This window comes from Rhipicephalus sanguineus, chromosome 10, assembly GCF_013339695.2.
Source record: "Rhipicephalus sanguineus isolate Rsan-2018 chromosome 10, BIME_Rsan_1.4, whole genome shotgun sequence".
Taxonomy (NCBI): Eukaryota; Metazoa; Arthropoda; class Arachnida; order Ixodida; family Ixodidae; genus Rhipicephalus; species Rhipicephalus sanguineus.
In genome coordinates, this window is record NC_051185.1 from 69,622,498 (window position 1) to 69,648,557 (window position 26,060).

Consider the following 26,060-nt stretch of genomic DNA (forward strand, 5'->3'; position numbering starts at 1 on the left):
TAAAGGGCCCCTCACCAGGCCACATAGCAAATTTTAGTTAGACGCTAGAAGTTGTTGTGTGCCGAATGAAGAGCAGCATGCCGCAAGAATTTTTCAAATCGGTTCATTACGAGCTGAGAAAAACAATAATTTGTAGCGGCGCGAAACAATGATGCGAGGAGGCGAGATTCAAACCCTTGCCACTCGCCCCGTGTAGCCTTAGCCAGCCAAATCCCTTCCCTGCCCTCTTCACTTGACACATACGCATGAACACGTCATGCGCATGCATGGTCACGTGCCCGAGCCAGCCCGAGCACGCGAGCGGCGTTGCACGGCCGCTACATTTTTTTTATGTAGCGACCGTGGGCGTTTTGTCGGCGTTCTCTGTGGTGTACTGCCTGTTTCTGCGGGACGGGCATGAAAGTTGAGACATTTGTACGGGCACGAGAGTGGCGGTATCACGAGCCAGTGGCGCATTAACGTTTACTTGGACGCGGTAGAATAAATGAGCATAATGAGTGCTCGAACGAGCCAGAACATTACTTTCGTTTCCAGGGCTGGCGTCTGCTCGATGCGCTACCCGCGGGGACACGAACGCATGGGAAAGGGAGGCACATTAGCCCCGCATCTCGCTGCAATTCACGAAAAAAAATTAAAAAGACGCACACATTCCCTTTGTGTGTCTCATTATTTCGCTGAAGTTTTATTAATCTATTCAAGCAACAAATTACACAAACTACACATGTCGTGTCAAATAATTATCGTAGTGTCACGTGCTACTGTTGGCGACGTCAGAGCACAGTCGTCTACGTAGAGGAGCGACGTCACAGCACTACCATCTACGTAGGGCCATTTTCTCATTACGTCATCTCCTCATTCTCAAAAGCGGGCGCCCGCGAGAGGAAGGGCAAGCAGCGTTCACCTTGAAATTTGACCCATTTCCGCGGCACGTAGCGTTGCAAATTTTGGCAGACGTGATCGTGAACGCCCAGTGTATGCATTGCGCTCGTTAGCTCAAAATTGTCGAACCTGGTGAGTGGCCCTTTAAACTGAACTGCCGCTTGAACTGAACAACTGCCCCTTGTATGATTTTCCTTGCAGTCACCTGCTTAGTACTTCCAAGTCTCAAATGGCTTGCGTGCTATAAGCTTGACATGGCATTCTTGGCAGGACAGTAGCAAGCGCTGTGCTTTCAAGAAAAAGGAAAACAAGAAGACTCCCAAACTTTTTGCAGAGTGTACTTATGTTAGCAATGTTGTTCTGTTAATATCTCAACTTATTGACTTTTTGGTTTGTTTTGGCATGTAACACCTTCACAAGCCATTGCAGTGTTTGTTTTTCATCGAAATTGTACCATCTGCATCATGTTATTCAGATTTAAATTGATGGGGTCTTCCATGTATAGTGACAGAGTATACTAGCAACATTTGTCTTGTGCTTTTTCGTGAATTTTGTTTTATGTTGTCATCTGCTCTGTTAGCTGCTGTTTGCAAGGTCTTCTCTTGCAACATGTCACCTTCAACCTCACTTACGAGGCACAAGTGTTGCTCTGAGCGTTCTCAACGCTGCCCCAATTTGTTGTAATGTTCTGTCTAAAAAAAAAACATGGCACTGTGTCACGTGCAGCCCTGGCATCGTCAGTAGCAGCTGTATCAGCAGCAGCCGCAGCAGCGTCATCAACAGGGCCACCGGTTGTGCCAACTGCACCTGTTGTACCCATCGCACCAGCAACCCCAACTCCGGCACCTGCAGCTTCGACACCCTCCGCCGCGGAAAAGGCGGCACCGAGCAAGCCCATGGAGGTTGTGGCCATGGAGGACGACTCTCCGCACGTGGAGAGCGTGGTGCTCGAACAGCATCTCAAGCTCGCTGTCGAGGTGGGTCATCAGTTCACTTATGCTCACTGCAGGATGAAGGCTTCTTCTATCAGCCTTTGAATGTCCCTGTATCGTGCTAGCTGCAGGTTGTGGTGGTGATGTGGGAGTGGCGTGCATAGCTATCTGACTACATCTGAGATCTGCCACATTCCTGATTTCATCACGTTTGCCTAATCGTCTTTTCTAACTGATTGCAATTTCCTTTCCTTTGCACCCATTCTACAACTCTAATGGACCAATGATTGCCTACGTTGCGTGGCCTGAGCAATTACGTTTACTAATGTACCATATTTATTCGAATCTAGGCCGATGGTTTTTTCGGAATTTCTTTGTATCAAACTCCAGGGTCGGCTTAGATTTGAGGATTTTGAAAAACGCGCCATTTTTCATCGAGAAAAGTGTTGCAAAACTGGCGCCACCTAGACAGTATTGTAGCCGTTAGTAGCCGAGCCAACACCTGGCTTAAGTATGCACGCGAGGCCGCCATTTTTATCTTTGTGGCGAGTGTTGAGGCGAGCCGTTCGTCAGTTCGAGTCTCGCTTCGAGTGGGCCGTGTGTGGCGTAGCTCAATGGCGCCAAACGAGCGTAGTCATTATAGTGCGGCGTATAAAAGGGTAGTTGTGTTAGCCGCGGAGTCGTCCTCCAACGTTCAAGCCGGGCGGGACTTTGGAGTGGTTGAAAAGAATGTTCGTCGCTGGAGGGGCTAACGGGAGAAGCTTTTCGCATGCACCGCAACGAGGATGGCTGCCACTTGATGTTTGCATCAACAAGCCGTTCAAGGATCGCTTGCGGGGATTATACACGGACTGGTTAAGCACTGAGGACCACGAGCTGACGCCGACGGGCCGCATCAAGCGGGCATCACTGTCTCAGTTGGCAGGCTGGGTGGCTGCAGCGTGGGATGACATCCCAGGAACTTTGATCATGCGCTCTTTCAAGAAGTGCGGCATATCAAATGCACTTGATGGCACCGAGGATTGCGCACTGTTTGAGGACAGCGACAAAGAGATCAGCGACGACGACTCAGAATGAGCGCGGCATCTTGATGATGAACCAACTGCTCCGTTTCATCTTCATATTTTGAATAAATGTTTTCTCTTTGTGAATTTTACCCGGCCTACATTCGAGGTAAGTTTTTTTTTTTTTTTTTTTTTTTTTTCGGGCTTCGGACTTTAGGGGGTCGGCTTAGAATCGGGGTCAGCCTAGATTCGCGTAATTACGGTAATGTCAAGTAGAATAATGGCTATCCGTTTTCTCTGCAATCTATGGCAATGTCTTCCTGCCTCTTATTATGCCTGTCATTTCTTGAAATATTCTATTTCAAGACAGCAAGGTAATATGTTGTCTGTGAAAGTTTCAGTAATTAGTCTTAATTAGCATGTAATTAAAGTTTTATCTCCATTTCACAATCAGTCATGTTCCATTTTTGCAGAAAAAGAATATCTTACACTAAAAATGTACGCGCTATTTGTTTTTGGTTGTATTCGTTTCGAGCATATAAAAATTATACTTTTGATGTTTCTCCTGGTACACGGCACATCGAATGACCTTCCGAACATTGTAGTGCCCTCACCCAAGTGATCGGCTGCAGTCATAAGCAGCACATTGAGATTAAGTGAAGATACATTGACTATGCAAGAGGTTCAATTCAACCTATGTGCAATGCATCTTGCGCTTTCTTGGCCGCTAATCCGAAGAACTGGCAAAAACAAGTTGTGTCCACATATGTGGACAATGCACCTGAAAGGGTTAAATTTAGGGGTGTGCGAATAGTCGAAATTTCGAATATTTTTCTAATAGTGTTTGCTATTCGATTCGATTCGCACTAGAATTTTACTATTCGATCTTCCCAAAGACTAATACAGTCAACGTCCGATTGAAAGTGACCCCTTCAGATTTTCAATATGCTTCACCTCACTCCCGTATTGCGGCAAAGCTGCCTTTCAAGCTCCGTTACGGTCAAACTTAGCCAAGACACAGTCAACGTCCGATTAGAAGTGGTTCTTAGATTTTCAATATGCTTCACCTCATCACACCCTCATATGGGGGCAAAGCTGCTTTTCAAGTTGCACTACGGTCGCAAATGTATCAACTCAAGAAAATGCAGGTTCCAACATGATGAAAAATGTGGCAGAGGTGGGGGCTCAATTAATGCTGTTATGGACCTAAAATTTGGGCAGGATGTCTGAAAAATCTGACACCGAAGCTTTTTAGCATCCAAAATTTCAGATGTTCTTATATATGGACGTCTACGAGGCAGATTTGGAACTCCGGATTTGAAGGGAGCACACCCCGCCACATCAGTTGGGCTTCCACAGAAGTTGAAAGAGGAGGAGAGGCTGAGGAAATGGCATCTTTGCCTATCACGTGTAAAGTGTTGTCGGCAACACTTTGGCTGCAAAAAATCATGTAGATAAATACAATTCGGCCTCTACATTGCCTCATTCTTGATAATACAACTATGAAACACCACCCCGCCAGCGCTTCATCAACCTAGCGAAAAGAAACACTTTCATGTTGCTATCTCATAAAAATATGCTTAGGAATCCTCTCCAACTTTTTTCTGCAATTTCACTTCGAAGTACAGTCGCCGACCGATAAATCGGACACCGATAATTCGGACATGCTCGGTAATTCGGACTGTCGCGCGGCACCGCCGATGATACCATAGAAGTAATGTGTAAAGACGACCGATATTTCGGACAGCTGCGAGATCTACATTCGATAATTCGGACCCTGTCCGAGACTGTCGCGCACGCCGAATCGCCAGCCATATCTCCTCCGGCACCCGTAACATACAAAGTATGGCCTCAGAGATGAAAACGAAAGCTAAGTGGTGACCTATGAGGCTTTATGCCTCAGAGATTTGTGATTGGAAATGCCAATCTTGGAGGCACTGGTCAACTGTGGGAAATCGTATCGACATCGCGAACATCCTACATTCCGGTTCCTGTATCCCCGCACTGCGCTGCTATCACCGCCATTCTGTCGAATGCGTCTGCGGTAAAGCGTTTTGAGCGCATTCATTTTTATCTTGAGACTTGCTTTATTTTACGCTCTGCTGTCTCAAAAGATCTGAGTTAAATGGCGCCAACGGTGCCCTCACAGCCAGCGCCGAAGGCCGTGCCGACGACAACGAAACGCGGCAGATACAGTCAGCTGCCGATTTTTCGGACACGCTCGAAAATTCGGACGCTTTCGCGGCACCGTCACCAGCCCCATAGACGTCAATGGTCAAGAACGTCGGAAATTTCGGACGCTAAAACTCTTCGGCGTCTGATTTTTCGGACTTTCTGCCCAAATTGCAGGTCCGAAAGGCAATAATTGAAGCCCCCACCTCTGCCGCGTCTATCATCTCGTAGGTTCGAACCAGCGCTTTCGCGAGTCGACCTGTTTGCGACAGTAGCAGAGTCCGAAAGTCAGCTTTGTCGCGATGCCGAAGTGTTATGGGGTGAAGCAGACCGGAAATTCAAAGGGGCCGCTTTCACGGCGCCGTGCGGCGATGTCTTTACGGATAAGCAGTGGAAATGCACGGAGGCGTGATGGCGGCAGGTGGCAAACGTGCCAGTACGGCTCAGTCGCTGTCAAGCGTTACAATCTTCAGTCAACTGCTCGATAGTGCATGTGGCCTGGTGCAGTTGCATGCGTAGTGCACGCATTTAATAGGCGAGAACCCAAACGCGCTGCGCCGCCATTCATGCTGCCTCTTTGTGCGACCGCTAAGTGCGCGGCACAGATGCGTTGCCTTCACGAACGAAACCAGCTCGTCATCGTATAGCGATCACATCAAACTGGCGGAGATGCAGGTGGACTTGGTTGCACGTAAGCGGAAGTGCGGTCAGCAACGCATTGACAACTTTTTTCGGCCACCGGGACCCTGAAGTGTCAATAAAAGTTTTTTTTTTCTGTTTTCTGACGCATTCGTTTTTTCGGACATTCGATAATTCGGACTTATTTACGTTCCCCGTGGAGTCCGAATTATCGGTCGTCGACTGTATTAGAAAAATATTCGATTAGATTCGCACTCACACTTCAGTATTCGAATTCGCTTCGCACCCAAAATTTTGCTATTCGCACAGCTGTAGTTCAATTATGTGGTTGCTTCATGATTCCAGCTATCCATGCGCTGCAGTGGGCTTTCTCTGTTTAATACATTTGTGAGTTAATGCTCCGTGACGTCCACATGTCAATAAATTAAGAAGCGTCAGACACACAACTACTGAAGCAAAAGTTAGCATGGGGGACATTAATTGTTGTCTTTTACCTGTAGTGTAATGATTTTGACCAAAATTGAAAGCAATTAAAGCGGAAGAAAAAGCACCCTTTCCGTCAGTGGGATCTGAACCCACAACCTTCGAATTACACGTCTGATGCCCTACCAATTGAATTATGATGGAGGGCGCTCCCTCATCCAGTTTGTTTCAATAGTTGATAAAATAATATGGCTTGACTACACATTAATTTCGTGCCTTGTTTCGTGCCAATCCGTTTCAGACGCTGACATCCAAAGCCTGTTCAGAAGAAGGCCTGGAAGATGCAACGTCCTTATTGCTACGGTTGTCACGGGGATGCCCCTCGGCGCGGCAAGTGGTGCTGCGGCTGCTGCTCGAAGGAGCTCAGTCGCTCGGCGCCACCGTCGAGACCTCGATCGCTGCCCTGCTGGCCGAGCTGAGGACGCTCAACGCTCGCCTCGCTTCCGAGCGCCTCGCCCTAGAGGAGAATGAGCGGGACGACGCCTACGCCGCGGGACGTGCCGCTGCAGTCTCCTCACCACAGCCCGGTTAGTCCTCCAGGTTGCACAACTGATGGGTTGGATTAAAGCCAAACACAGGCTTTCCTTTTCACCATTGCTGGGGCCAACGTTTCGACAAGTGGACTTGTCTTCGTCGAGGTAGCAAAGTTGTTGCAGTAGCCGGTTGCTGTTTCAACGATTACACTTGTCGAAACGTTGACTCCAGTGACATTCCCTGTTGAATGATTCTCATCGCTTCAAGTTTTCGTCTTCCTCTGAATTCGGATTTGTACAACGGAACGAATTAATTTGTGTTCCCATTTTGGACAATACTATACAGTAGAATCTCAGTGATGCGAATTTCGGTCTGATACGAATTCGTAAGATTCCCCAGCCGAATTTCATTGTCTGTTGGGCCAATATTCTTATGTTTTGAACACTTTTCCACGTCTCAACGGGTGATGCGAACTTTAGTACTGAAAACGTCAAGGGACAACCAAGAGCAGCGTGCTTCGGAAGTACGCGCGCGGCCAGCACACACAGTCAGAACTGTGGTTATCGTTTGCCACAACCGCTGTGGACGAAACTGCGTTCGCTATCGACGCGATTGTGTATGGTGACGACGAAACTCCAAAAGTGCATGCGCGTCTAACGCTCACCAAGTCAAAGCGATGCTGCTTGCCGCAACTGCGGCAGATATGATCATAGATAGCAGTGAATGACATAGTTTTGAAAGCACGTGCGCGGCCAGGGCATACACATAGAAAACAAAACTACCTTTGCCGCAACCACTGCGCACAAAACCACGATCGCTATGCATGTAATCGATAGCGACTACGTAGCTTCAAGGGTACGAAGCTGACGCAGCGGTAGATTAAAGGCAATAAAAATCATAAAAAGACATGAAGCGTTTCAGTGTTCCTGTCATTCTTCGCTTATAACTATGGTGTAGCAGACATCGGCACTTCGTTTTCAGTTGGCCTCACGCAAAGCTCTAATGTGCGCGTTACCGGCAGCCAGCTGCACCATACCTTATCTGCCCATTCACGTGTGTCCCAGAAAGAGATACGAGAGCTATTTCGATGGCAATAAATGTTTAGTGCGTATATCGTGGTATGAAAACTTTTTTGCTCATTTTTGGTGATACGAAATTTCGGGTGATATGAGTATTTTCGCTCCCTCGTGAGATTCGTATCACCAAGATTCTACTGTAGCACCATGAAAAGAGTGCAACACATTGTCCTCATCTCAAACGTGGCTCTCGTTCATCACTGCAGGAACGTCAGGCATCCGGACGACGCCAGGCACCATACAGGACCGGTTCACACACTCGACGGTGGTGATCACTGCACCCGGTGGCCCCGTGACCGGTCCCGGTGGCCCACCGAGCAGCCGGCTTCCCAAGGGGGGTCGTGAGCTGCAGCTCCCCTCGATGGGGGCACTCACCTCCAAGATGTCGTCGCAAGCGTTCTTCCTGCGGGTGCTCAAGGTGGTCATCCAGCTTAGGGAGGCAGCACAGGGCAGCCTCCAGCAGCAGTTGGCAAGGAGGAGACGTGAGTGGCTGCTGGGCTTGTTCTTGTATTGCACACTGGACGTCTCTCAACCATGTCGCATGGGCACATGTGGTGTCCCTTTATAAAGGGCACATAAGTAGCCTCGTGGGAATGTGGGAACACTGGTGCATCGTTTCATACACTACTCTTATCATCTCTATGCAGCGTAGTTCTGTATTTGGCACCACACGTGCTGTTTGTCAGTGCCCTGGTTTAGTGTTTTTGTTATTGCCACGTGTTATTGCGTTTGTTTACTAGGACCTTTGTTTAGGCCTCCAATTGTTTTGCAAAACTCGGCAGAAGGTTTGTAAAATTTGATCGGGAACGTAAGTTTAAAACATCAACTTTGCACAAGAAATGCCATATAAATTGGAATATACTTTGAACCACTGCGTTGGAGTTCTTTTACAATAGTTGTTTACCAATATAAACTGCACAGTTTACATTGGCAGCTCATCCGTGTAATACTTTTAAACGGCATAGTTCGTGGCACGCTGAGAACACCCTAAATACACATCATCTCCCCCTATGGGCAACCATGGTGGGATGCAGAAGTGTCGCGGGGGGGTGTGCATCGAGTTTCTGTTTCTCTTATGTGACTCATGAGACGGTGGTTGTCGAGGCGTTTGAATTACCGCTTGCCGACGCTGACGTTCATGTTCGGCTTCTCGTGCCTTCCTCTGCTCTGCGGTGTGGCGCTGCCGCTGCAACTAGCGCTGACGTTGACGTTGTTCATGGCGTTTCGCACACTGTTGTACTGAGAGAGAATGACGGAAGCACAGTGAACGTGCGCTTTCGCAGCTTCGAGATTCGCTTGCCGGCGTTGCCGTTTATGTTCAGCTTCGTGAGCGTCCATAGCGCCGTTGCAAAGGAGAGTGTAAGTGTTGCCGTTTACGTTCAGCTTCGCGAGCGTCCATAGCGTCGTTGCAAAGGAGAGTGTAAGTGTTGCCGTTTACGTTCAGCTTCGCGAGCGTCCATAGCGTCGTTGCAAAGGAGAGTGTAAGCGTTGCCGTTTACGTTCAGCTTCGGGAGCGTCCATAGCGCCGTTGCAAAGGAGAGTGTAAGCGTTGCCGTTTACGTTCAGCTTCGCGAGCGTCCATAGCGTCGTTGCAAAGGAGAGTGTAAGCGTTGCCGTTTACGTTCAGCTTTGCGAAGGTCCATAGCGTTGTTGCAAAGGAGAGTGTAAGCGTTGCCGTTTCCGTTCAGCTTCACGAGCGTCCATAGCGCCGTTGCAAAGGAGAGTGTAAGCGTTGCCGTTTACGTTCAGCTTCGCGAGCGTCCATAGCGTCGTTGCAAAGGAGAGTGTAAGCGTTGCCGTTTACGTTCAGCTTCGCGAGCGTCCATAGCGCCGTTGCAAAGGAGAGTGTAAGCGTTGTTGTTTACGTTCAGCTTCGCGAGCGTCCATAGCGTCGTTGCAAAGGAGAGCGTAAGCGTTGCCGTTTACGTTCAGCTTTGCGAGCGTCCATAGCGTCCATAGCGTCGTTGCAAAGGAGAGTGTAAGCGTTGCCGTTTACGTTCAGCTTTGCGAGCGTCCATAGCGTCGTTGCAAAGGAGAGTGTAAGCGTTGCCGTTTACGTTCAGCTTCGCGAGCGTCCATAGCGTCGTTGCAAAGGAGAGTGTAAGCGTTGCCGTTTACGTTCAGCTTCGTGAGCGTCCATAGCGCCGTTGCAAAGGAGAGTGTAAGTGTTGCCGTTTACGTTCAGCTTCGCGAGCGTCCATAGCGTCGTTGCAAAGGAGAGTGTAAGCGTTGCCGTTTACGTTCAGCTTCGCGAGCGTCCATAGCGTCGTTGCAAAGGAGAGTGTAAGCGTTGCCGTTTACGTTCAGCTTCGCGAGCGTCCATAGCGTCGTTGCAAAGGAGAGTGTAAGCGTTGCCGTTTACGTTCAGCTTTGCGAAGGTCCATAGCGTCGTTGCAAAGGAGAGTGTAAGCGTTGCAGTTTCCGTTCAGCTTCGCGAGCGTCCATAGCGCCGTTGCAAAGGAGAGTGTAAGCGTTGCCGCTTACGTTCAGCTTCGCGAGCGTCTATAGCGCCGTTGCAAAGGAGAGTGTAAGCGTTGTTGTTTACGTTCAGCTTCGCGAGCGTCCATAGCGTCGTTGCAAAGGAGAGCGTAAGCGTTGCCGTTTACGTTCAGCTTTGCGAGCGTCCATAGCGTCGTTGCAAAGGAGAGTGTAAGCGTTGCCGTTTACGTTCAGCTTTGCGAGCGTCCATAGCGTCGTTGCAAAGGAGAGTGTAAGCGTTGCCGTTTACGTTCAGCTTCGCGAGCGTCCATAGCGCCGTTGCAAAGGAGAGTGTAAGCGTTGCCGTTTACGTTCAGCTTCGTGAGCGTCCATAGCGTCGTTGCAAAGGAGAGTGTAAGCGTTGCCGTTTACGTTCAGCTTCGCGAGCGTCCATAGCGCCGTTGCGAAAGAGAGTGCAACGCTTGCCGGTATTGCCATTTACGTTCAGCTTCGCGAGCGTCCATACGCCGTTGTGAAGAAGAGTGCAACAGGAGCGAGCGCGCCGCATTATATACGAGCGCGCAGCTGTGGTGGAGCGAGAGAGACGGGAGAGGAGAAACGAAGCGGAGGCAGTGCCACGGGTGGAGTTGGCTCATGCGCAGTATGGGTGCGGACACTGCCCCGAGCATAAGATGCTTTTGCATCTAAAAACTGGTCTGGGTGTCATGTGGTTGTTGTTTCATCTGCCTTTCGAGTCTGCCCTGCAGTGTGCATTGGAAAAGTGAGTGGGCCCAGATGTTGTAACATTGCTTGGGTGCATGCACACACACACACACATACATATGACTGATATTTGGCATCAAAAGTTTTCCGGCTGCGAGTTTCATGAAGTTGGGGTTTTCAAGCAGTTTGTGCCCATGGCTGGTGTTTGCACGTACTATACTTGGTGACAACGTAAGCATGTGCTCTGCCCACTAAACTGCTGCGCGTCTTCACTTTATGCCTGTGCACTTTGAAAACTTGAAAATGCTGGCATTGAAAAATTTCACATCTGCCATAACACTACTCAAGCAAATTAAAGAGACACACACAACACAGGGACGAAAGAAACTCGCCCACCTACACATGAGCATTGTGGGCTTTTATTTAGCAGCAATTGTCACGTCTGTATAACCATTGTTTTGGAAAGCGCTACATAAGCAACTGCATTCTTAGGTTATTGCCAGCTACAGTAAGCTTGAGCTGCTGAAACATTCAGCTTTAAAGCAGAATCAATCGTCTGTAAACTTTTGATGCTAACAGTACGCGTGTAATTCAATATAATTTCTCCCGTGCTTCTGTGGCCCATTTCCAAGGGCAAGTTCCTTCTCTCACGTGGCACGATCGTGAGAGGCCCGGTGGTTCTGATCAGCCATTCAGCGCTGGCATGTCTGTCTATGTGTGTGTGTGTGCGCAGTGTCGGGGGCGTGCGACATTCCCACGTCAGCAGAGCCCCTGGCCTTCTCGTGGTCAACAGACTCATTCAGCACCAGCACACCACTTGCTGAGCGCGCACTGTGCCCGGTGCAGCCTAACGCCAACAACCACATGGATGTCGATGGTGCTGGCGGTGAGCGCTTGCTTCACCTCAAGCAGGGGTGATAAAGGGTGGTGGTTGCTGTCACGCCAGTATGAACATTGTGCAGCTTTGTCATCTTCCACAAAAATCGTGGCTGCGAGCAGTCTCGTGATACTGAAATGAACAAAAACGCCTGCACTCTGCGATCATCTCGGGTTTCCGCGATTCTCCTTCATATCCTTGGACACTGTAGTCACAATCAACAGCTGGCTCGGCAATATGGCTTCTGCAAAAAATATTTGGCTTCTTCAAAAAGTACTTTTTCATACACACTGCAAAAAAGCATCGGTGTCTATGGAAAATACCGTTATGGTAGCTCTGCCAGCTTGGGAATACTGTGGGAGCACTGGGATTTACACACACTTGAATTTATCGAAACTTTGTTCTGCTGGCTTTGAATGGCTTTGCGACTTCGCGAATTGATCATGTGCAACCACCTAATTTGTTGCCCTGCTTTGTGTAGAAAAATGACTGTTAGAATTCCAGTATGACAAATTCTAAATATATGTTCTGTCATTCACAGTGAGTGTTTTCTCTGTTAAGTTTTTCTGGGAAACTCAGTAGTTCATGCTGTGCAGTCCTGGCATGGGTGGCTGCCTTACAGTGCCACTCTTTACTTAGCAGGGTGAAATTTTGATCAGCTTGGCCACAGTAGTGTGCACAGATCTGTGCCTTAAGTTCTGGCATTGTTTTTGTAAAAGGCTCCAAAGGAACATGCTTATTCTTCATGATATGCGTGCAGAGATGACAGCGGAGAGTGGTTCCCCCCCTCCCCCACCCCCCCTCCGCGCTGTGAACATGATTCATTTTGTGGGTCAGGATAACGTAAAAGATAGTATGTCAGTGTGATTTCTTTTCACACTTTGTCAGTGGCCAAAGTGACAGTCCGCATGCATTATCGGTGGGATTCACATATGGTGGATGATAAAAGTGGCATGCAATCTAACAGGCTTGAGTTGTTTCGTTATACTGGTCCTGCTTTCAGGACATTCTACTGTGTTCTGTCGTCCGTTGTGCAACACTTCAGCTTATTTGTTTTTCTCAACAAAATAACTGAGTCTGTGTCATCTTGTAGGTTGTCTTGACGACCAACTTGAACCCTCCCCTTTCTTTTTTTACCCCGATGTTTTGACAGTGTCTGGTGGCCCGGCTGCAGCCAATGGGCAGAATGGTTCCGCACAACCGTTGGCCGCATCCACACCGACACGGCAAGGTTCTGTACCGGCATCGGAAGCCGGTGCCACGGATGAGCCGCTGCCCCTGAGTGAGGAGCTGAAGCTGGATTCCCTTTGGAGCACCCTCAGTGATTGCCTACTAGAATTGGCCGACACACAGGTACACTCAAACCTCAATATAAAGAACATGAATATAACGAAGTAAATGGATAGTCTTGTCATTGGTAGCGTTACAAATATACGTTTATAACAAATTTTTGGATATAACCAAGTTATCTTGAGGCATTTGGCACAATCCAGAACTTGCAACTCGGCAGTTAATTGGCTTATCATTTAATGAATGGGAGAGTGTCGTAAATATTCACGCCCACCACAGACCACCACAGTATCTTTGTGGCCATAGCATTGCACTGCTAAGCTCGGGGGTTCGGCCCCTGTTGTAGAGGGCTGTGTTTTGACGGGAGCTAGATACAGAGGCACTTGTCTGCTTAGACTCTGACATCACAGGTCTTGGAGGTAATGTGCCTGCTGGTTCTTCCCCCAATGGATTGTGGATTCTTTGGTATCAAACTGCCTTGCAGCTCTGTAATTTACTGATCTTCTGCAATAAAATGGTTTCCATTTGAAGCGAGCGTTGTACTTGATGCTGCACTTAGCCATTATGCGAATAAAAAAAAAAAGAGAACATGGTGTAACATCTTCTTTGCTTGTGGTGGTACACAGGACCAGCATGCCGTGCTGGTTCTTCAGCCAGCTGTGGAGGCCTTCTTCCTGGTGCACGCCAGCGCCCCCTCGGCTGCTGCGGCCGCGGGCGGCAGTGCCGTTGCGGGTAGCTCACGGGACGTGGCTCCCCGGCGGCGCGAGTATCGTTCGGAAAGCCGCGAGACGCAGCTCGCACACATCCACCAGGAGATGGCTCCCCTGTCGCCCCTGGCCCAACAGCAGGACGGCCAACCGCCTGCCACGCCCGGCGCAGAGCGCCCCGCCGATGCCCACCTCCACCCAGACGTCCAGAAGTTCCTGGGTTTCGCCGAGACACACAGGACGGTAAGCTCACCCTTTACTAGGTGTTTTTTACAAAAGTTTACTTTCTTGCTAGAACTACGTAATAAGCGGAGCTTGGCTTTACAACATTCTGCAGTAACCTTACTACAATTTCACTTAGTGCAGCTCTGGCATCCACTTGAAGTCAAACCTCATTATGATGATGTTGCATCCAAAGTGAAATTAGCTTTGGCAAATCCTGCATTTATTATAAGCATACATTTGTCATAAGCGGCAAATCGCTGAGGAGCATTCTAGATATAGTTCTTTAATTGCAAAAGGTAAGGTCAGTGTTTGACTCCTCAGTGTGTCCTCCTCAGTGTGCACAAGATTAAGTGGTTGTCCTTGCCACTTCCCACAGGTGCTGAACCAGATCCTGCGCCAGTCAAGCACTCCCCTAGCCGATGGCCCATTTGCAGTGCTTGTCGACCACACGCGCGTGCTCGACTTCGACGTCAAGCGGCGGTACTTCCGGCACGAGCTCGAACGGCTCGACGAGGGCTCACGGCGCGAAGACCTGGCGGTTCACGTCAGGCGGGAGCACGTCTTCGAGGACTCGTTCCGCGAGCTGCACCGCCGTCCCCCGGAGGAGTGGAAGAACCGCTTCTACATTGTCTTCGAGGGCGAGGAGGGTCAGGACGCGGGTGGCCTGCTCCGCGAGTGGTACACTATCATTTCCCGCGAGATCTTCAACCCCATGTACGCCCTGTTCACAACGTCGCCGGGCGACCGGGTGACTTACATGATCAACCCGGCATCGCACTGCAACTCGAACCACCTGAGCTACTTCAAGTTTGTGGGGCGCGTGATCGCCAAGGCGGTGTACGACAACAAGCTGCTCGAGTGCTACTTCACACGCTCCTTCTACAAACACATTCTGGGCAAGCCAGTCAAGTACACGGACATGGAGAGTGAGGACTACTCCTTCTACCAGGTGCGTTCACATTCAATCCTTGTTTACAGATTGCTCAGATGTCGTCAAATTTCAATTCCAGCATGCAGTGTGACATACGTTCATTCGCAACATTTTATTCTTCTCTATAAATGTCGTGATCTTCACCATAGTGTGCCACTCTGTGTGCAACCTTAGTCGGAAACAAACGTCCCCTTTTTTTGACATGACTGCATCATGATGAAGAACGTGAGCTCGAAATTATTGTTTGGGACATCGGAGTTGAAATTTTAAAAGCAGTGTCACTAATCGGGCAACTTCTCAGACTATATTCTCAGCTATATTCCGTTCTGTGTACAGCGTATATGTCCAACCAGCATGTTACTATTTGCTGGGTACCTGGCCATAGAAGCATCGAGGGCAATGTGTTAGCTGACCAAATGGCCACGTCAATTATATTGCGCGCTATTAACCCTACCGCTACTGTCCCTGCAACAGATCTAAAACCCTTCTTACGTAAGAAACTGCGAAGCCACTGGCAACGCTTGTGGGACACAGAAATAAATAATAAGCTTCACTTGATTAAGCCGCAGTTAGGTTACTGGCCTTCCGCTACGAGAACACGGCGAACTGATGTCCTATTCTGTCGCCTCAGAATAGGACACACATATGGTACCCATAGCTTTCTGCTGACTGGCGATGAACCTCCTACGTGTGGTAGATGTGGCGAGAGGCTAACCGTCCTCCACGTCCTCCTGGAATGTCCGGAAGCTGAAAGAGAGAGAAAGAAATATTTTCCCTTAGCATACCGCTATCATCTTCCTCTACATCCTATTATGTTTCTCGGCGAAGAGCCGCTTTTTGACGCAAAATCAGTCCTTGGATTTTTAAAAGATGTAGTATTGAATGTTTTTAGCCCAACAAGTTCATAGCGCGTCCTCTTCCAGAAGATGCCGCTGTGATAGCAGCTTTCAATGAGCCCATGCCTCCATGCCCTTGTTTTAAGGGCTCTGCCGAGGCACTAGTGCTCCAGGCCAAGTTTTTATTTGATATTCGTATTATTTTTAATGAATTTTATGTCTTCATAGCACACATCATTTGTTATTGCCATAATTTTAATGTATGTATATCTTACTCACTTACAGCGACTGCTTTTAGGCCCATTTACAGCCACGTCACATCTGTTTCACGCACACTGCGTAATGCACAGTTCATTATCATCGCTCTGGCGCTCTTTGGCCACATCTGGCCCTTGCGCCAATAAACTCCACTAATCATCATCATCAACTTCTCAGACTGGCGATGTTAAGATAGGCTGGGTTAATTTTCTTCTTTGCTTGAGGAAGGTTGCCCTAGGTAATGCAGAAGGTCTCCACCTCAGCCTATGAGTGCATCTGGATATCGAAAGCTGATTTTTGTGGATAGTTTTGTAGCTGTTAATGCGCCTATCTGTGTTACTTTTGTTGTTGTTGTTGTTTTTTTGTAAACTTCGAAAGCCTGCCCTGAGGCAAAGTACTACATGGAGTCATAAATACACATACAAGTTTGCTTCACGTATGAAGTCCAACGGTGAGCGATGGAACGGTCCGTGAATCCAAGTCCCTTTTAACGCATTGGACGCCCTTTTACCACTTGTACATTTTGCTCACTTCTCGCTGCTTCTCACACAGGGCCTGGTGTTTCTTCTGGAGCACGGCGTGCGGGCGCTGGGCTACGAGCTGACCTTCAGCGTCGAAGTCCAGGAGTTTGGCGTGACAGAGGTGCGCGACCTCAAGCCCGGCGGCCGGCACCTGCCTGTCACGGAGGAGACAACCCAGGAGTACGTGCGCCTCGTGTGCCAAGAGAAGATGACGGGCGCCATCCGGCGGCAGCTCAATGCTTTCCTCGAGGGCTTTTACGAGATCATCCCCAAGCGTCTCATCGGCATCTTCAACGAGCAGGAGCTCGAGCTGCTCATCTCGGGACTGCCCAGCATCGACGTGGATGACCTGCGGGCCCACACAGAGTACCACAAGTACCAGGCCACTTCCCTGCAGATTCAGTGGTTCTGGCGAGCCTTGCGCTCCATGGACCAAGCGGACCGAGCCAAGTTCCTCCAGTTTGTGACAGGCACGTCCAAGGTGCCGCTGCAGGGCTTTGCGGCCCTGGAGGGGATGAACGGCGTCCAACGCTTCCAGATCCACCGGGACGACCGGTCCACCGACAGACTGCCGTCGGCCCACACTTGGTGAGCAAGAACCCACGAGACTTGGGTCATAGACCAGAGCTCCAGCATTTCATTAGGTTAAACTGACACAGAAGTCAGGCCTGAAAATTAGCTGCTTTAAACAGTTGGGTTTGTTAGGGTAGGTTGACCGTAAAATGAGGGCTAAATGTACGACAGGTGTGAAAATTTGTCGTGTCAACTGCACTAAAATTAGCTGCTTTGAGTGGTTGGGTTGGTTAGGTTAGGTTGGCGGAAAAGTGAGGCCTGAACGCATGATGGGCATGAAAAGGTCATGTCAGCTACACTGAAGCACGTCACACCCACTGCTAATGTGGGTGTGACGTGCGACGTCTTCTCTCGTTGCCTAGAACGGCTGCATTGGTGTCTGGTGCATCAAGGCATTGCTGAGTCGGCACAGCGAAAAGCCAGCCTATCTTGGTACTTGGAACTCTGTCGCATTGTCTTGGTTCTTGAAGTATATAGCAATTTGTCAAATTCAATCACTTCACTCACTTGCAAGTGTGTTTGACAGTGCTTCAGAGATGCAGCATAATTTGGTTGGACTTGAGTGGTCTGTCCTTGCCGCAGAGAATTTTTTTAAACCTAACATAGTTCTCAGATTTCACTAGCCTCTGTTTCAAATTGAAGCAAGCACTCTTCATCTGAAGCTTTAAAAAGTTGTGTTCATGCTGTTCTTCGCCTATGGCACTAAACAATGTTTTCATCCACTGAAGTTTTCATCCCCTTAGCCTAAATGATAAGACACTTTAATGTCCAAAAACTGCTTCCCCAATTAACTGCTTTTGCCGACCTATGAAGTTGCCAGTTCTTTTGACCATTGTTCCTTTGTCCTTCGCAGCTTCAACCAGCTGGACCTACCGGCCTACGAGACTTACGACAAGCTGCGTACCATGCTGCTCAAGGCCATCCAGGAGTGCACCGAAGGCTTCGGCTTTGCCTGAGGAGATGAGAGGACGATGAAGACGGGAGGCCTCCGCGCTGCTGTTCCTGCTTCTACCAGCACCCCCTCCTCCTCCTCCTTTATTTGTGATGTGTACAGACAGGAATGCAACAGAGCCACAAACGCTACCTATCAACCACTCTTGATTTCCTCTCGTGAAAAAAAGAAAAGAAAAGAAACAAGACGACTACCGCCATGCCTGTACCCCTGCTACCGTTCGCTACCGCCGGAGTACCAACTACCACGTACTACCAGCCTTGTCAAGCTTTTTTTTTTTGCGTTTAGGATTTAACTTCCATTTCACCCCTCTTTTTCTGTCTCTCTTGTACAGTATTAGGGTTCCCCTCTATTGCTCTGTAGAGCAGCAAGTGTATGAACTGTGCCAGTTGCTTTTTTTCTTTCTCCTATTTTTCTTTTTTCAGCCCCTTTCCATCTGCCCAACCTGTCCCGAACCTTTCGACAGTGTCTTCATTTTTGTCCACTGACGGCTAAAGTTGGCTGCATGTCTATAGGAGATTGTATGTAATGGCTGGGGTTTTTTATATACATACTTATAAATACTACGAGCATTCTACGGCCAGAAATGTACGTGTGTTTATTTCAGACTTGTATGTTTGTTTTCTTTCTCCCCCTCCGCGGTGCTGTGGGCGGAGGCAGTGTTCTTTTTTTTTATGTGGTGTCGTTGAGGGGATGGTGTGCTGCTCGGAGAAAAAAAAAATACACTGGCTCTTTCTATTTACTCGAAGCTGTCCGTGTTGTTTATTTCTCAGACTGTGACTCTGGTGTTTTGGAGGATTAGAAGGCAGGTGGCCTCCTAACGACAAAAAGAGGCTGTTAATCTTGATTGTGAACGCAAGTTAGGTAATGCCTTTGAGTCACCAATGCATGACTTTGAAACCATGTTCAAAGGTCGGGCTTTCGTACCAAGCACGGTAGTGCCAACAATCACCCCAAATACAGTGGAGACGCATTAGGGGGGATACAATGACAAGCCTGCACAGAACCCGCAGAACAGTCGCAGCGTAAGCTATAGGAGCAGCCTTTATAGAGCCTGTTGTAACCTCTCTCAAAGCGACTACTGCAAGTACAGTGGCAATGTACCCACTGCACCATAACCATTTTCAAAGTACAGTTGAACCCCTTTATAAGAGACACTGATATAAGAGACACGTGGGGTATAAGAGACACCAGTGTGCTACATGAAAGTAAGGGCTGATAGGAAGATGCATAACTTAGTACCCTGCTTATAAGAGACACCTCATATAACAGGCAAGAATTTCTCCCCCATGCGTGCCTCTTATAAAGGGGTTCAACTTTAGTGAAGTTCCCACTGTGTGGTAATTCATCATAGTTGCTAAGTAACAAAGTACCCACTACGTGCCTGTAAGGCAATACTCACACCTACTTAGCTGCACACTTTGTTGATGCTGGGACTGACGATGAATTATGGCTGAGCACTTTGTAATGGGTGAGAAGCTTTAAATCACCTACTCTTTACACAATTCGCATTGTGCGACACCTGGTATGAAATTTACTCTTTTGCTACGCAATATTACATCTCTTAACGTGATTTCTTACCCGACATAATGCCTGTATAGGCTCCGTTTGCACAGAACTTTCTAGCACCGGTGTGGCTCTTTGGTAGAATACTAGGCTGCCACACAGAGTGCCTGGGTTTGATTCCTGTTTTTTACTTCGTGCGTGATATTTGTGACGGACAACTGTGCCACCAAAATCGGCTGTTGTCAGCTCGTAACAGCTTACACGGTGAAAGATTACAGAAGATTGCAATGCTCCATGATATGAATTTCGAGTGCAGCTGCATACGTGTTTTCTAGGGATGGGCGAATATTTGGACGTTTCGAATATTCGAATGAATATTAAAGTGTACGAATTGGCTTCGATACGAATTTACATTATTAGAAATTTCGAAGTATTCGAAATGAACGAATATGTGTTTGACCGCACATAACCCCCTGTAAAGGTGGTTTCACTGCAGCATCGGCTTGCTGTACCATGAAACCACCCTGCCAGGAGAAATCTGCACTGCCGTGAAGCCACACTTTAAGGTTAATTAAGTATACATATTTTTTAGATGCGAAGCAGTTTTTGCGCTGGGCTTTGTCCGTAGTTCCATTGGCGACCGTCCGCTTTCTAAAACCTACCATAGCCATCTGTAACATATTGAGCGCGCGCTCGTGCCAAGGAGAAGTCTTCGTCTTGTTCTTCGACCGCCTTGATGATGATACGTGCAGAGAACTTTAGGGGCTCGGGCTGCCGTATGCTGTTCTAGCTTGGCGTAACGCAGACAGAACCACGTGTGCTGGCACGCGCTAGCGCGTTCGGGCCTGTATAAGGGGCTGGGTAAGACGCCGTGGCCTCTCCCCCTTACATTCTCTCAGCAATCATGTTATGGCGTCGGTGAACGAGATTCTGCAGACGCGCGATGAACCAACGCGTTGTATCCTAGTCAGAACGCGCTGGCACGTGCTAGCGCGTTCGGGCCTGTGTAAAGGCCCGAACACACGTACGCGTTGACGCGCTGCAACGCGTACGTGCATTCGGGCCTTAAGGGGCTGGGTAAGACGCTGTGGCCTCTCCCCCTTACACTCTTTCAGCAATCACGTGATGGCGTTGGGGAACGAGCTTCTGCAGATGCGCGATGAACCCGCGTGGCGTGCTCCAACAAGAGTTTGGGACGAGTAACGGCAACTACAGTGAATTCACGGTGTGCTCCACATGCAAAGACGCGTTAACATCGGGCAAGGTGCCTGTGATGAACGGAACTTTAAGTCGACCCATGCGCTCCTTCGCATCCCCACATGGTTCCCTGTAGTGGGAGATGGCAAAGTTCTAAAATTTAACAGCGTGTTATATGGGCTTACATGTGCTAAGTATAGTAATTTCTAACTTGTAACGTATTCTACTATCACATATAACTTGCACCCTACTGCTAGTCAAATTTTGATACCATTCAAGGTTTCTTCCACTTAATTTCAAACCAAAAATTGACATTCACTCATACCTAGTTCCAATTCTTAAAAATATCGTGCGAGGGTCATGAAGAAAATGCTCAATTTTTCTTAATATGTGGTGAGTACTATCGAACTATTTGATATCGAAATTATTCGACCAAATCATTATTAGCTTTGGATTCGCTTAGAACTTCAAATTTACTATTTGCCCATCCCTAGTGTTTTCATTTCGCAGGTCCCTTGGGGGTGGCAGCAATAAGTTTCAGCGGCGCAGATTGCAAAAACTATAACGCCATCTCGTAGTGCTGTGCAGCATTCTGCTTTCCTCCTCACCCATTTATCATCCTCTCTGTGTTCGCTTCCATCTTTCACTGTGTTCATTCTCTCAGCTACTATAAACCATGCACACAGACACTCACTGCAGGAACAGGTGCCTAAGATCTCCGCTTTAAAAAAGGAGACAAATCTGTTGAAGGTTGCTTCAACTAAAACGTTGAAACATCGTGAATACCTCAGTCACACACTCAATTGTGATTGGCTACCTTCTGCAGATTGCAGAGAGAGAGCTACGACATCGAGGAGCACACGGTCCTCGCTGTCATAACTTTTGTAACGCTGTTGTTTCGGTTTTGCAAGCGAAACTGATCAGATTTCATCTTTCACACTGTTGAGTTTATTTGCGTCTGCTTTGTGGAAATCTCGAAGCACCAATGGGCCCCTCGTAGAAAGGGCTCTACTCCCATTCGACCTGACCGCTCGTCTCAACTTGTTAAAAAGTTATTTTCTTTAATTACGGTCATAATTGATGTCTCTAGTCATGCTAAGGTGTCTGCCTCGTAGATAATGTAATTATGGAGGCAGTGAGCAACTATTGCATTTCCCTTATTTTTTTAACATTTTCAGTCTCATTTCATGAAACACCAGTATACTTGAACCAAGGTCATGTCCATGTGACAGACCGTTTTTTTTTTCTATGTCTCCTTGCTGTGAATTCACTGGTTTACCATCCACGTAGTTTGGTCAGTAATGTTGCAAGCTGTGCGTGTTACTTTTGCTTTCTCTCGAAGCTGTGCTTAGAGCGACAGAAATAGTGCGCAGCCCATTCTGTTCAAAATTTCTACTACTTTCATGCCATGCTCCCGCTTTACGCTTTGCTGACACAACTGCCAAGTGATCTGTACGCTACGCTTGTTTGCTTCCAATGCCAAAACCTTGTGAGTGGAACATACAAGGCAAAGATTTCTGTGGACTTGTAGTACCACATGCTGGACCCCAGAAGTGCCACGAGTGATGCAAACCAGAGATCGCTACTAAAGTTACTGCAGAAAAAAGTATGGTCGGAACAGAGGACTTGGGTAGTCCGGTACGCCGGCGGCTTAATTGAGCTTACATAATCTGCCATACGCAGCGAGTCATGGAAAGGAAAGTGACAGGTTTAACCTTAAGGAACAAGAGAGCAGAGTTGGTCAGGGAACAAACGGATGTTAAAAGGACATCTTAGCTGAATCGGAGAAATGGGCATGGCTAGGGTATGTAACGCGAAGGCAAGATAACCGCTGGTTATTAAAAGTAACGGACTGGATTCCAAGAGAAGACAAGTGTGCCATAGGTAGACAAGAGTTAGGTGGGCGGACAGGATTAAGAAGTTGGCGGGTCTAACGTGGCAGCAGCAAGCACAGGACCGGGTTGATTGGCGGAACATGGGAGAGGCCTTTGTCCTGCAGTGGGCGTAGTCAGGCGGACGATGATGATTAATCTGCCAAATTTAGTGTAGAACCTTCACTAATTTCCTAGCCCGAAATTGCGAACGCTAGCTCCAGCTATGTGATGTAATGTGTGTGTTAATGTATCACGAGCCCTAACCTCGAAAATCTGAGGCATTTTGAAGACTGTTTCGCTAATATGGGAAAGCATTGATGAAAGTCGTGGAGGAAGAAAAATAGGGAGGGAGCACTGAAATTCGGGTGCGTTTTATTTTCTGGCAGCGCAACTTATAAAATGAGACCCCTAGTACTATTGGAAAGGGAAAGCTATGCGTTTGTGCCTTGGACTTCCAAAGTTTGTTGCTAACAATGTGTTGTATATGGAGGCGCGACTACCTTCTTTGTTAAGTAGATTCAAATTACTTACTGTTCAAACATTCCTCAAGATATACGATTCGCCTCAGAGACGATCATTTTACGTTTTCATTAAAGAACCGAGTTTATTCTTTGAAAAACATTGGTCACGACTACACACCCCACAGATTATATTTGTACAAGCATTGCTAGAACCACTGAATGTAAAAATTAAACATATTGGCTCAACAGGTAATCCTAATTCAAATCTTCAAATACAATTTCACGGTATTTTCCCTTCTAATGCGAAACAGATGCCATTTCGGTATCTAAATAACCAGTTAGAAGGTTATATAGCTAACCTGAAAATAAGCAATATAATTGCGACTGATGCATCATTATCAAAGGAAAAGGCGGGGGTTGGCATCTTCTCTCCTTTTCTTGACTGGTCTTTTTCGGTTCGATCGCCAGATTATACTCCTATATTCATAGCAGAATTATTGGCAATTGTTCTAGCATTGCGCACACTTCCCACAAGTGAATCAACAGCAGTGATAATTACAGATTCTCTCTCAGTATGTACTGCACTTTCTGCGACAACAAATTTAACACTCATTCGTTTGTTTAGTTACCTAATACCGACAAACTTACAAAAAGTTCAGTTGCTATGGGTACCAGGACACCGCGGAATATCTGAACGAAATGGCTGACTCATTAGCCACAATCGCCCTGAGTGGACCCCTCATCCCAATTTTACCAGATACGGCTTACGCGACAGCATTGAGATTCAGAAGTGCTTGTTTGCAAAGCGAAATAGGCAAATTCTCATTGGATAAATTTAAAGACTTCGCACATCTAAGATATGGCTGGAATAAACAATGGTGTTTATCTCGCCAATTAGAAGTTTCATACACCATATTAAGATGTAGGATTCAGCAATTGAATTATTACCTACATAAAGCTGGCCTCAAGGTGTCCTCGTTATGCATGTTTTGCAATGAAATTGAAACAATAGATAATTTCTTTTTATTTTGTCGCCGCCACTCTAATCAGAGAAAAAGATACCTTGTAGCGCCATTTAAGAAGTTAGGATTAGCAATGAATGTTCCAGAAATTTTATCATTTGGCGGCACTTTGTTAGGGTATAGCCACAGGGATGTCTGCTCTGCTGTGTTCGATTACATCAATGAAACAAAAAGATTACCGTGTTAGCCTATTTATCTCTGTCCATAATCTTGATTCGAAATCTGTTATTATTTATCTTAGAAACTACCGAAACGATAGTCTGTTCGCTTGCTCCTTCAACAATTACATTTTTTAACCTAAATTTAAAGATTTGTTTAGTATAATTGGTGATTACCTCAAGCATCCTGCCGCCCGGTTCTTGCCTTTGCCCATCCCCCTTTGTGGGTGAGCGCCATCAAGACGAGGACATCATCATCATCATCAAGAGCGCTGCGCAACAAAGTTACAGCAAAAAAAAATATTCCGGACTGCTGGCGTTATAATGAAATTGCTTCACTAACGTGAAACCTGTGGAGGGGCGAAGCATGCAGTGTGCGCCGGTGTTTCCCAAAGCAAAATCACTGCTAATGGGCAATGAGAGACAGAAGATTAGACAGAGAGCCGCAGTCCGCTTTTAGTTAACGTGCACGCTGCGAATCTTTATTGTTAAACTACACAGAAGAGAAATAAAGTGTGCTCGGAGAACTCTTATGTAGTTAATTTTATCCCACCGGCACTACGTTGCAGATCAAGATCTGGGGACAGTGCCTCTATATACGGGGTGGCCGGTGAACGATTGTGTAGCGCGAGCAGTCGGTATTTTCAATCAAGAAACTCGCTAGCAGACGCTGCCTGCGTCGGCATTGTTTCTCGCGGGCGAGGGCGCGTTCTCGTTCCTTGCGAGCTGGTAGTTCAGCGTTCATCCCAGAAAGAGCGAGCATTTCTATAGTCAACGCGCACCGTTCACTCTCTCTCGCCACATAAAGTCCCTGGAGGAGGAGGAATAAGCATTATTGCTTTATCCCTGAAAAATATCGCCACACGGCGAGCGGCGCCCTCTTGCGCTCAAGCAAATGGACCGTCCCAGCCAACGTTTAGTCCCAACAGCGACGACGATGCACAATGCACGCCGAACCGCCGAGACCCTAAGGTGCTTCGCTCCTAAAAAAAGTCTGTCCAAAGCTGCGGCTGCACAAACGTACACGGCCAATGCGCTGCGCCTCGGATGTCATGCTAGGTCAATACTGCTGGCGTCACGGAGCGTTTGCTTGTCAAGGCTTGCTGCGTGAAGAACTGCTCCTTCAACATTTTTTCTTCTTTTCTAACCACTATAATGGAAGTGCATTAGCCAACAAAAGAAAGTAAGGTTAGCAAGGGTGGATCTTTGGCCTTGTTGGTGCGACATATGCATAACGTTAAGCGCAATACCGAATCGACGAGGACGGGACAGGGAGTGACACACACACAAGCGCTATAAGTAAGGTTATTTACTCGGCCGTTTTTACGGTGAATGGTTCGCTCATGGTATCCTGCGCGCAGGCAAGCACAAGCACATATAAACAATGCTGGCGTGTTGAGCAGCGTAAGGTGAGAAAACTCACCGTATTCCCTCGCTTTTCAGAGACAATGAACTCGAATGACCGGCCAACTCGGCTCGATCAGTATATTGGCACCCACGGGGGCCATGAACCACTCTTCAGACTTGGTGGGAAAACACATCTTGCGGATAGCAGACACTGCTATGAAGAGTTCGGCCAAATATTACAGTCGGTGCTGCGAGGAGCGTTTAGAAGCGGAGCGCGAAGGTACCATTTTCTCAAGCGCGCTCTCTTTATCAGAGGTCTGCCTTCACTCTATTCTGTGGGCGGGGCACCTGCTGTTTGACATGGAAAAACACATAGCATGCTATTGGCCAATAGCCGACATAAATCAATAGCGGCGTTTGGATCAGATGCGCGTCTTGCCGCGAGGTGTCGCCACGTGGCCGCGCTCCGTCGTCTGCTAACATTACACACAGCTGTAGTGCCTAGAATATACTGTATATTCTAGG

General features: G+C 47.8%; 1 protein-coding gene across 1 annotated transcript in view; it reads left to right on the top strand.

The window, feature by feature from the left end:
- LOC119372094 (E3 ubiquitin-protein ligase HUWE1-like) overlaps nucleotides 1-18,662 on the top strand; it is a 172,264-nt gene extending 153,602 nt beyond the window's left edge. The window contains 9 exon segments of the mRNA XM_049420112.1: nucleotides 1,606-1,856; nucleotides 6,351-6,636; nucleotides 7,866-8,141; nucleotides 11,534-11,686; nucleotides 12,831-13,030; nucleotides 13,594-13,917; nucleotides 14,276-14,848; nucleotides 16,477-17,033; nucleotides 17,872-18,662. Of these exon segments, the coding sequence (XP_049276069.1) occupies nucleotides 1,606-1,856; nucleotides 6,351-6,636; nucleotides 7,866-8,141; nucleotides 11,534-11,686; nucleotides 12,831-13,030; nucleotides 13,594-13,917; nucleotides 14,276-14,848; nucleotides 16,477-17,033; nucleotides 17,872-17,974 (2,723 nt within the window). The 3' untranslated portion in view covers nucleotides 17,975-18,662.
- Nucleotides 18,663-26,060: the final 7,398 nt, after the last annotated feature.